The 12580-nt window shown below is 42.0% G+C and overlaps 1 protein-coding gene across 4 annotated transcripts in view; it reads right to left on the bottom strand.

The window, feature by feature from the left end:
* Nucleotides 1–940: 940 nt before the first annotated feature.
* The window catches only part of Atpaf1 (ATP synthase mitochondrial F1 complex assembly factor 1), a 38372-nt gene continuing 26732 nt past the window's right edge, over nucleotides 941–12580 (bottom strand). The window contains exons 9-10 of one of the 4 annotated variants that reach the window (XM_087214888.1): nucleotides 9903–10045; nucleotides 941–9108 (exon numbers count right to left, since the gene is read on the bottom strand). In XM_087214888.1, the coding sequence (XP_087071014.1) occupies nucleotides 8874–9108; nucleotides 9903–10045 (378 nt within the window). In that variant the 3' untranslated portion in view covers nucleotides 941–8873. Of the gene's footprint in view, nucleotides 9786–9902; nucleotides 10046–12580 lie in introns of all 4 variants that reach the window. The other 3 variants (XM_087214889.1, XM_087214890.1, XM_087214891.1) reach the window with 3 other exon arrangements.

The raw sequence follows: 12580 nt of genomic DNA, 5'->3' as shown, positions 1-12580 counted from the left end.
GAAAACCAGTCTAGGTTTAATCCTAAAACTCTCAAAGAATAAATGTAAGAAAGTCCAAATTTATCTGTGTTTCAGTCCTCAGGAAGAATTGGAGATTAACTCCTCTTACGTCCCTCAAGAATGATGCTGACTGGTTTTTATAGAACAGATTAATTCACTGATAAAACATTCCTAGGGAAATTTATAAGTTTAATAACAGTTTTAAGCAAAAACAGGTATTAAAAAATAGGCACAGGCCCAGTCCCCAGAAGACTGCCTCTCTCATGATTTCTCTCCAGACAATCTTGCTCAGCTGGCCAATATTCTCAAAGAAATGCTAACTGAGGCTCTGAAAGAGGAGAGCCTATAGCTAAGCATGGTCCAAGGGTCACAGAATCACAAGAGGGTCCAGGCACATGGTAAGAATGAATATCTCAGCTCTGGCCACTTCCTTGTACCTCCAGTAGGCCACCACTGGCACTGGATGAGTTAAAGCCTTAGGGACACTTTAGATTGGGCACGGAACAAGAGGGTAGACAGGGATCCCTTCTCTCCCTTTCTTTTCAAAAAAAAAAAAAAACTGTCATAGGTAGATACCTGCAGCACACCAAGTTGGAGCCTTGACAGATCTTCTTTCCTCACTGTTTAGAATTCATACTTAGCTCCAAAGAATATCACCTAGGCTCCTTCTACACCCAAACCTGGCCTGAGCGTACCCCCCAGGAGATAGTTAAAATTACCTTTAATGGTCTGTCCCTTTAGAGGGAATAATTACATGTGGCTGTCAAAACAACAATGAGAAGCCTGTATATCTGGGTATTCCAGTTAGATAAAATGTCAGTTTGGGGCCTGTCTTAAAACCATCTTTGGGGCTGGGGATTTAGCTCAGTTGTTTTGCCACCTGCTGTGCATGTGCAAGGACTCAAGTTCGATCCCTGGTACCAAAAACAAACAAACCATCTTTGCTTTCACAGGTGTAAAAGATTTTTATTCCTTTTGGTTCTTGTTACAGAGATCTTTGTTAATTGACCTACAAAAGTTCTGACTACTCTTATTTATAGTTACAAACTTAAAAATTATAAAGGGTTATTATAATTCAACTTGGCCAAATACATCTGCATGCACTCAGGTTTATAAACAAATGGTCCTATGTGTGTGTTTGTCTGTCTGTTCAATTTGTTACAACACATATAGCTATTTTGTTTGAGCTCAACAAGTTTTTCTTTTTACCCTTTTGATTTTTAAAGATGCTTGCCTGTGACTTAAATTGGCTTATAGATAAATGTCACTAAAGACATGCTTCCCCCAGGTTGCCAGATGATCCAAATGATGTTGACTGGTTTTACAAATATAGTACATACTGTTGTCTATGTATAATAACTCAGTAATCTTTCATTGGTCAAAAATAATGTGCTAATTGTTATGATCTGGCTCTCACAGGTTGTAGGGAACAGGGAAAGGGAATGTTACTAGAACCTCTGCAGTAAATCTTAGCCTTTGCGAGCCATGACAGCACAAGGCAAATTAGTTTATTAGAAAGGAAAGAGAAAAAGTGAGACTTAGAGAAGAAGCTGAGCTTTGGGCCTGATCAGTGCTGCTCTGGGCAGCAAAGACGAAAGCCCCCGAGCTTGCCACACCTTTATTCAGTACACCGGGAGAAACAAATGTAACAGACGGTTCAGGGCAGAGAGAGTTCAGTACATTGGGAGAGTAACAGTTGTAAAAGATGACTCAAAGGGCAGTGGCAGCAGTGGCAAAAATCCTAGAGCAATGAGGAACTATGCAGATAAAGATTTTGTTCCTCCCAGGATGTCTTCAGCTGGTGTAATCTTGTCCTGGAGAATCACAGCATCACTGGACCATTGAGGTTTTAGGTGTGACTGGAGGTGAAGATGGAGTTATGTCTTGACATGCCATAGCTGGCCTGTAGGCAGGAAAACTAGGCCCTAATCATGATTTAATTGTGAAATGATTTTTCTCCAAAATCATCTAGAATTGTTCCTGACAATAGGTCATCTAAAAATTTGTTAAGATAATAAAACAAAGACCCTTGGGGTTAAGAAAACTACTAGACAGGACTCCCCTTGGTAAATAAAGGAGCAGCTGCCTGGGAAAGTTTATTCCAGCCTTTGTTCACAAAGGGGACCCCAATAATTTCCATAGCCTTGTGGGAAATACATTGCTAAATATATTATTATGATATGTATACATTGGTCATGGTCAAATGGCTAAGTTTCTGTGGGAAAACAATGTTTTATTAAAAATGCTTTTGGTACAAAACTAAATTAAGGGACAAAGAGTTTTGTATAACTGTGATACTCATTGTTATTTCATGATGTACTAAATATCATTCATACCTTCTAAGATATTGTTTATGGTAATGATCTTTTTAAAACTCAGGTATCTGCCTTTCTCTTGTGCTCCAGCTACTTGTGATAAGAAGTACATGTCAAGCCAGCATGAGATAACCTGTCAAATAATAGTTTTTCTTAAGAACTTATGTGATATATATGTTATTTGTGTCACCACACTTAGGGATGCTCAGGCACCAAACAGTCCAAACAATGTCACACACTAAAATTAAATCGTAGACATTAAAAACTTCTAAGGTATATTTATAGGTCGATATATATGTTCTCTTTAGATGATATCCTATTAAAGGATAACTAGAGTTTTCTTTGTGCCATTTAATGTCTTGTAATCAGATGGAGGTCTTTGACTAAAATACTATTCCATACTAAGGTGGACATTTAAGTATGTTACAAAGATAATGTCACGACTGCCATGCTAAAATACTATACTTGCTAAAATACAAATACTTGATCTTAAGTTTCTCTGTGTAGTGTATAACTGTTGTCTCTTAACATTCTACAGGAATCAAACTACTAAAACAATCATGGTTGGTAAGAAATAACAGTCCTCTAACTATACTTTATATTTCAAAAGTGCTTAATGTCCAAACAGAGTTATAATAGTTAAGCTCCTACTGCACTACTAATGTCACTGATCTTCTCTTCTGGATGTTCAACAATTAAAATTTAGAGACCAAAACTAAAAAGTTAACTGGGCTAAGAGGACAGCCAATATTTTGGCCCTGGCCCCTCAAGGTCAACAAAGATCCAGGACATGAGGGAACCTTTTCTATGAGATCTTACATCTTTGGTAAGTCACCTAATCACTTGAGCAGGGAGATTATTGGACACCAAACCAACAAATGTACCATGTACCAAAGAAGGGTCACCAAGAGGGAAAAGTCTCCCACACTTTCACGGAAAGCAACATGGTCAAGCAAGACTGTGACCCGTTCTGATTGCTGACACTGACACAGGAGCTAAAAGGCTCTATGCATGGTTCCAAAATAATGCCTGAAGAGACTTAACTGATCTTGATAGATAGCAAGAGGTTCATATTGATTGACACAGGTCTCACTTTAACTTGTTCTTAAACACCCAGCAGGAAAAAAAAATAACCAAAAGAGGTATAAAATAATGCCATAGTAATGAAGCTAGATATGAAAAAGGGCTTCAATCACTGACCCTTCTGGCAGTTTCTAGTTACACTGGTAGCTGACCACAGTTATAGATCATTAGGAAAACTATGGTAAAATCAATAAGAGCTTAACTAGAGTTTTAAATTTCTTAGCCAAATTTGTCCTTCAAATTATCTCTATCTTCTTACAGCTAAGACTGGAGAGACTAATGACACAATATCAGACTTATAGATATCCTCCATTAATAAAAGAGTCTAAGAGCTAACAGGTTACAATCACTCACTATTTCAGTTTCTAAGTGTGACCCTTTCCTCAACCTGCCTTTCCATTGTAGTTCTCATGCTTAGATTATACATACTCTTAATTTCTTAAAATTTTGTTTATTCTTGCTTAGAGACTGCCAAACTCCAAGTGGTCATACAAATGGAAAGAAAGACAAATGTGCTAGACTTCTTTTACCAGGATCCATTAGATTGACCTTGTAAAAAGGCTACAACTGCTAAATTACAATATAACTTCTGTGTTGATTCTGAAGTCCCCTGGACCTTCTCCTTATCCTCTTTGTGGGAGGCTATTACTAGTTCCTCCCAGTGGAAACACTGTTGGCTATATTCATAACAATCCTGCTGACCTTATTTGGCCCATGTAGTCTTAACTGTTTCTTTGGCTTTGTCCCCTCCAGATTCAAAGCTATATGGCTACCCAAGATGATAATGCCTGGTGCCTATTCAGGGCCTTCAGATAGACTCTGTAGAGTAATTCTGATTGCTGATCACAACTATGTTCCTCTTCAGCTGGAAGTAGCCAGAATGTCTTCACCTCTTGCCCCCCTCATAGCAGTTAGGGTTATTTCTTCAGAGGGGGGAATATTATAGATAGGTAAGTTAATTAGATACCTTGTAGGCAGTTAGATGGCCACCATCAAGGAGGCAACATAGTGAGGAGGAGCCAACATGGAGAACAATTGAGGCACATTCACTGGTTAGCATTATAAAAAAAGAAAAGAGGTACTACTTCCCCTACAGATGAATAGCAGTGACTGATTTTCTAAATGGGAAATTCCTTATATGTGACTCATTTTCCCACTTGATCCCCATTTAATTAATATTACCTGGATGGCTGCACTTGTAATCTTATTGATTGGTCATAGTTTTGTCCCACCTCATGCCCACCTTGTAACTTTGCATTGGGTCTTATAGTTTTGTCCCACTTTGAACCCACCTCACCTCATGACTTTGCCATACAAAACACCTTTGAAAAGTGAGGTGGGTGGGCAACCCATTTTCTGGTTCCCATTCTGTCTCTCTCAGACAGAAACTATCTTTTTCTGAATAAATTTTTCCTACTCTTAACCTCTGTTGTTCCTAGAATTTATTCTTTGATTTTAGAGAATATGAACATATCTAGCATATTTGGGAGTTACATCTATTCCCCCTCTATCAGGAGGGCTAAGCCACACAATTGGGCTGCAGAAGTCCCTTACAGAGGGGTGGGAGATGAACAAGTGTGGATAGGAGAGAGCTGGAAGCAGCAGGTGGGCACTTACAATGCAACAGATGCCCTGATGGGATACCCTTGGGTCTGGATCTGTTTGTTTGATGGCATGAGAACACTTAGATCCTTAAGAATTCTAGCTTGTAGAGCTGAGGATCCATTCTTTTGCCCAGCACTTAATTTTGCTCCAGCCTAAAGTTCTCTGCATTTTATATCTGAGTCTTAATCTGCCTCAAATCTCCTGTAAACAAACATTTGCATATGAAGGGAGGTCAAATGTACTCCTTCACTTAATTTAATATTCTAACCAATACTTTTTATTGAGGATGACCTGGAGCTGAGATCAGGGGATTAGATGATGAAGTTTATCATATGTTGACAGGTCAGCAGATCTCTCTCTCTCTCTCTCTCTCTCTCTCTCTCTCTCTCTCTCTCTCTCTCTCTCACACACACACACACACACACACACACACACACAAACACACACACACACACACCCTACAGGGTCAGAACTCGGTAATCTTGGGCTGGGATGTAGCTCAGTGGTGTTGTGCCTGTCTGGCAAGTGCAAGGTCCTGAGTTTGATTCCTGGTATCAAAAAGCCCCCTCAGTCATCTAGAAGGAGAACATGATTATGCACTGATACCTAAGCTCTTTGTAGTAATGGAGCTATCTGGAAGAAATGTGTGAAATACCATAGGTGGAGATCTTGAGAGTTTAATGAAGGCACTTTTTATAGGGATAAAGAAGGTGTAGGGAAACCATAAGGATTGTGTATCATTAAAGGCTAGCAAGAACAGTGGTTAGCTGTCAGTCTAGGCTGAAGGCACACAGGAAGTGAGGGTGGGAGTGGAACCTGCAGAGGGGACTACTGACGGGGGCTATGGCTTGAGGTAGAGGGTTGTGCCCAGCCCACAGCAGTCAGAGAAAGACTACTCTTCCCTCTGTTCCTCCCATCTCTGGCTAGGTGTCCCCATTAGCCGAATCCAACCAGAAGCCAAGGACAAGGTAACCTGTTGCTGTAGCTCACAGAAGTCAGCCTCTTGGGCCCAGGGCTGGGAGGAGGGTGGAGAGATCTGGAGAAGCAACATGAGATCAGGGCTGACTTCACAGAGGAAATGACTTAGAAACTGTATGTGCTCTCCTTATCATTCAGTTCTAAATATTTCACAAATTTCAGTGTAATTTCCTCTCTGATTCTTGGATGATTTAGAAGTGTGTTTTTAGTTTTTCAGCCTATGAGAGGTTTATGTTTTTCTTGTTGACTTCTGCTTCTGTTGCATTGTGGTTAGGAGTCATGGTCTGTTACAGCCTTTGGAATTTAATGTGACTTTCTCTGTGGCTTTGGACATGGTCATTTTCTATGTCTCTGAGCTGGGTTTTATAGGATGGGTAAGAATTTGTATGGTGGAATGAAAATCACAGAATAGTATTCTGTGGGAAATATGGGTGATTTAGAAGGAATTTTAGAAGTTCCCAGCTCATCTGCACATCCCAGGTGTCTGTGGGATGGGAGGCAGGCCGAAGGGTGAGGGGATCTAGAAATAGCCCAGATCCCTCAAATACTTTCCTGCTGCTCTCAGTCTGGGCTAGAGAGATTGTATTCTTCTAAGAGACCCTGCTAGGGCTGAGGAGACCTGGACCTTGAAGAATACTCACTTTACCATGGATTTTCTGTGTGACCTTGGGTTAGTCCTGCCCTGTCTGCTGGCCCACTATAACCCTACAGCACTGCACACTAAACAGGACAGACTGTTCCCTGGGTGTGATACATGGCTCCAGAGGGCTCCAACAAGGCTTGTCTCTGTAATGGGTGGGAGTCAGTGAGGACCTAGGAGAGTATGTACCCTCCTTCACTCCACAGCCCAGGCACATACCTTTCCCAGGGAGCTTCAAGTGGCAGCACTATGGTATCAAGGCCAGGAAACCTGAGCTCCTGCCCTGGCTCTGCCAGTTCTCTGGTGTCTCTGGGAAAGCCCCTGCCCCTTTCTGGGCCTGTTTCTGCACCTGTACCACAAAAGCATCTTCTAGCCATACCAAGTACTGTATCAGAACCAGTTTCCAGCCCCTTCTCTGGTCCTGTATCAAGTGACTCCATGGATACAGAGTGGCCTCTCCCTGGGGACTCCTCAGCCCTTCCCATGCCAGGAAAGGTCCTCCAATACCTTCACCTCACCAGAAGGAGCTATTGAATCCCCAGTTCACCTCACCAAGCATCTGACAGCTACCATAGCCTTTCGGGCTTGCCCTTTCCTCACTCTCATCTAAGAAAGAGCTTCTCTCTCAGCTTTTGCCCTTCCCTGACTAGGAGGCAGGATCACCCATCCAAGATCTTCCATCCCAGCCCACTGAGGAGAAAGCGTGGCAGTAAGAGGAATTGAGATGAGGCTTCTCTTAGTGTGAAGACAAGGCTCAAGAGAATATGACGGGTAAGACAGAGTTGACAAGGATGTGTACAAAGATTTGCTGTGACTTTGGACAAGGTACTCTTTCTTTCTGAGCCCATTTCCCCTTCTCATTAGAAACAACATCTGCCCTACAGAAGGGCTCCAGGTTTAGGCTCTTCCATCTTGGGAAGATTTCTGGAGGCTGTGATAGAGGCCTGGTGTGCATAAATAAATGCCTTAAGGCCATTTCATAGATACTCAGACCTGACTTTCAACGTGGCCCCAGTTGACATTGTTTTCTCCAGCCATTTAGATTTTTTCCCAGCACAGGGCCCTTCCATGGGACTCACCATAAAATCTACACAGAAAGTTCTGTCTAAATCTACCCGTTACTGTGGTCTCTTACTTTCAGATTCTAGTACTGACTGCCAGGAGCACCTGCACCAGTCTCCATGCCACTTTCTTCCTTCCTCTCTCCAAGTGTGTTCAGTAACATGTACCTTGAAGTCACCAGCAGGGAGGGAGGTATCCTAATAGTCCCCAGGTCTCGTGAGGAATCTCTTGGTAATAACAGTAGGAGATTAGTACAGTTTTAATATCTTAGAGAGTTGGCATGGTGGGGTGCAAACTGCCTATCTGTTTCCTTCCTTTGTTCTTCATCCATACCCTCATTTGACAAATATTCACTGAGGGTCTATCAGTCAGGTACTGTGTTTGGGCCAGGAGCAGCCTTTGTCCTTGTTTTGGGTGATGACAATGGCTTCAGTCTTCTAAGGGCCTTCCACTAGCTTACAGTCTAGTCTTTTTAGCTTAGAAGAGTGAGGGGAAAGAGGAGCATTGGTGAGCAACAGATCAGAGACAGGATGGATCTTGGAAGGAAGGGCCTTTGGATATCACTTAGTCTGATCTCCTTGAAGTATATGGGGAAACTTGGGCTCAGGGAGAGACGAAAATTGGCCCAATGCTAAATTATTATAAAAACCTTCAGTGAAACTTCTACTCCTGTGCTGGAGATCCATATGAGAATTCTCAGCCGGGGATTTAGCTCAGTGGTTCTGCCACCTGCCTTGCAAGCGCAAGGTCCCAAGTTCAATCCCCTGTACCCCCAAAAAAAAAAAAAGTTGAGGCATATGATAATTCTCATTTCTTCCTCTCAACTAATTTGGGAGGAAAGGAAGGGTGAAAGTTTATTTTTCTAGAGCTTTAAAGTTATCTTCTCTTCAGAGCGAGGGATGGAGAAGCAGGAAAGAGACAGTTCTACCAGGTGGGAACCAGGGATTGGACATGTCAGGATGAGGTCCACACTCTGCCCTGCAGTTCTTTCTGGGTCCCATTCTGGCTTCATTTCTGGGAGATGGGAAAACTGTGTCTGCTGCAGCTGACAGACAAAAACTCAGGCAGTGGGTGGGGTTCACTTCTCGGTGAAGAATCACACTGTGTCCCATGGAATCTGGATTCCACACAAGTACTCATGACTGCGGGGAGTAACCCATGACTCCCTGCAGTTGTTTTTCAACTTGTTCTCAGCATTGGAGGTTTTTCAAGAAGCAGCTGGGGGGATGTTCCATTTTGCCCAAGGCTGAATGGCTTAAGGATGTGCTCATTTCTTCACTGAGTCTTCTTGAATGCCCCAGCCACCTGGAACCAGTCTTCCTCAGAGGGAGTCCTTGACACAGAGTTCTCAGTGCTTCACAAATGTGCTCCTTGATTAAGATTATGGATGTTTTGTTTTCCCCTTTATACTGTAAGCCCTTAAAACTGAAATTTAAAAAATTTTACCTCCTCCCATGCAAACCTGTAGTAACAACTGACAATTGTAAGGAACTTTCCCTACGCTGTAAAGTACTTTCCCTACTCTGGTCATTTTTGAGTCTTTCTACAATCCAGGGAAGTGAATATTGACTCCAAAAGGTGAAATCACTTGGTCAACAAGTAATGAAATGGCAGAGCTGGGACTCAAAGGCAGGCTTCCTAACTCCAGCCAGAGGGCCTACCCTTCTGCCCCATACCATCTGAGTGCCTGGCAAATGTACTGTTCAAGAACTATCTCATATGACACTCCAGTAAGTTAGTGAACAAATCAGTTGGAAAGGGGGCTAGACATTTTTCTAAATTGTTCTCCAGGGAAAGAGGATAATAATGTAGGCATTTGTGTCTGTATCCATGTTAAAGTAATTAATGGCATTTAGTTAACTGGACCATCCTCAGTAACTGGCACCATCCTCAGCAACCTTGACAACGACCTAGATTTCTCAACCCTTCTTTATGAAAACCTTGCACAATCTGCTGGGGCAAGAATATTCCACACATTCCACAGATGGCTCCTGAGAAAGCCACTTAGAGCGGGGCAGAGTAGAATGTGAGATATAGGGCCGGGGATTTAGCTCAGTGGTTCCGGCGCCTGCCTCACAAGCACAAGGACCTGAGTTCAATCCCTGGTACCAAAAAAAAAAAAAAAAAAAAAAAAAAAGAATGTGAGATATAGGTAAGAATGAGGCCAAGTATAGAAAGCAAAAACGGGTTCAGGAAACAGAAGGCTGTCTGAGTATCACCTGTTTTCCACAGTGGAGAGTTGGTTGCTGTGTAGAAGGAAGGTCCAAGGTAGACCAGCACTGAGAGATCCAGAGTTTTGCTGACCTTGAGTGCAATTCCCTCTCCACGGGGCACCCAGAGGACATAATGCAGGCTGCTGGGTCTGAGACAAACCAAGAAGGGCAAGAACGTTCCAGTCAATCAATCCCAGCTCCAGTGGGGTGTGGGTCTCCCAATGAGCTCAGTAGTTGAGTTCCCACCAATCCCCCACTCCCTCCCAACATTGGCTGTCTGGCTCTCCATACATCATCCCCCTTTGCTTTCTCACCAGAGGTGAGAACAAATGTACAGAATGGATGGAGAGTTACAGCCTGCACAGGCAATACCCAATTCTCTGTGCAGGCCCAGGGCCTAGCCCTAGATAATCCAGTGTCACAGCTAATCCAGCATTTGGCCTGAGGGGCCATGAGCCTGGGAAATTCTCAGCTCTTGAAATCAAACAAAGAAAATATCAGGACACTGAGAGTCTGGAAAGGTCTCTGCTTTCCTCTTGTGCTCCACTGAGATGTTTACCCAGGACATGCAGGAACAGCTAGTTTGTTCTAGAAACCTTCCCAAAAGGCAGAAAATGATCAAATTATTATTATTATTTTTTCAGATGTTGGGTTGCTTGGGATAAAATTGCAAGGAAAACCTGGAACAAAGAGATAGAAGGAATGTTATCAACATGGCATGATTTTGAGGAAGTCACTTCACCTGCTTTAGAGTCTTATTCCTTAACTGTGAAATAAAAATATAATCACTAATTTGTTGCAAGGGTTCCTCAAAAGGCTGAATTTCAGAATTACCTAGAGAGTAGCTGGATGTGGTAGTGCACACCTATAATCCCAGTACTTAGGAGGCAGAGGCAGGAGGATTGCTGCGAGTTTGAGGCCAGCCTGGGCTACATAGTTAAGTTCAAGGCCAGCCTGAACTGTATAGCAAGACTCTGTCTCAAACAAACAAAGAAACAAACAAAAAACCCCTACATAGTAAAGAAGGAAGGGGTGTGTGTGTGTGTGTGTTTGTGTAGAAAGAGTTTTCCAGAACCTATCCTGGACCAAAAGAATCTGTCTCAGTGGTGGGGCCCAAGAATCAACAGCTTTGAAAAGCACTTCAGGTGTTTCTGATGCTCATCCAAGTGAAAAAATGATGATTAGATGAATTTTATCTCTTTAAGCCGCAACAATTATGTCTAATGAGTTGACAGGGAATTAAACACAGATTTGTTACCAGAAATAACTGTCAGGCAAGGCAGGGGGCATCACAATCCATGACTTGAAATTATGCTACAAAGCTACTGTGATAAAAACAGCATGATACTGGTAAAAAAACAGACCAAGGGGCTGGGGATTTAGTTCAGTGGTTCCCATGCCTGCCTTGTAAGCGCAAGGTCCCAAGTTTGATCCTCGGTACCAAAAAACAAAAAACAAAAAAACAAACCAGACCAAAGAGCAGTGGAACAGATTAGAAGATGCAGAAACAGCTCCAGACGAACTCGGCCACCTTATCTTTGACAAAGGAGCCAAACACCTTCATTGGAGGACAGATAGCCTCTTTAATAAATGGTGCTAGAAAAATGGATTTCCACGTGCTGAAGATTGAAACTAGACTCATATCTTTCACCATGCACTAAATTAAAATCGAAATGGATCAAATATCTAAATATTAAAATACAAACACTTAATCTGCTGGAAGATAGAACTCCTGAAGACACTGGTGTAGGCAAAGACTTTATAAACAAAACCCCAATTGCACAGGAATTATCACAAAGAATCAAAAACTTGTATCTCATCTTATTAAAAGCTTTTCTATAGCAAGAGAAACCACCATCAGAGTGAAGAGACAACTCAAACTGTGGAAAAAAAGTTTTTGCCAGCTATTCCTCAGACAAAGGACTATTATCTAGAATATATAAAGAACTAAAAAAAAAATATGACCCCCCATATTTAAAGACCCAATCCAAAAATGGGCATCTGAAATGAATAGACACTTTTCAGATGAAATGGCAAACAAATATGTGAAAAAATGTTCAACATCACTGGTCATTCAAGAGATGCAAATTAAAACAATGCTGAGATTCCATCTCACACCAGAAAGAAGGGCTGTTATCAAGAAATCAACCAATAGCAAGTGCTGGAGGGGCTGAGGGGAAAAGGAAACCTTCTCCCTTCTCCCTATGTGAGAGTGTAGACTGGTGCAAACACTGTGGAAATCTGGAGATTCCTCAAAAAAACTAGGATTAGAAGTCCCATTTGACCCAGTTATTGCCCTACTGGGTATCTTCCCGAAAGAATTAAAAGCATCATACCACAGCAGTATATGCACACCCATCTTTATAGTGGCACAATTTGTGACAGCTAAATCTTGGAAACAGCCCAAATGCCCATCAACTGACGAATGGATAAAGAAGACTTTTTTTTATACAATGGAGTACTACTCTAGCATAAAAAAGGATGAGCTTGAGACATTTATATGGATGGACCTTGAGACCATACTCTTAAGTGAAATAAATCAGACACACATTTAAATATTGCATTGTTTCTCTGGAGTGAGAAACCAAAAGTGGAAATAAGGACTAAAATGTATAATAGATATTGGGAAATGGGAAGAAAATGTTCAAATGGGAAGAGGAACAAGGGAGGGGGAGGGAGAAAGG

Source organism: Heterocephalus glaber, unplaced genomic scaffold, assembly GCF_053883595.1.
Source record: "Heterocephalus glaber isolate CG9 unplaced genomic scaffold, H.glaber_assembly_v1.0 deba00001451, whole genome shotgun sequence".
NCBI lineage: Eukaryota > Metazoa > Chordata > Mammalia > Rodentia > Bathyergidae > Heterocephalus > Heterocephalus glaber.
The sequence above is the reverse complement of the archived record's forward strand: the minus strand, read 5'-3'. Positions and strand labels throughout refer to the sequence as shown.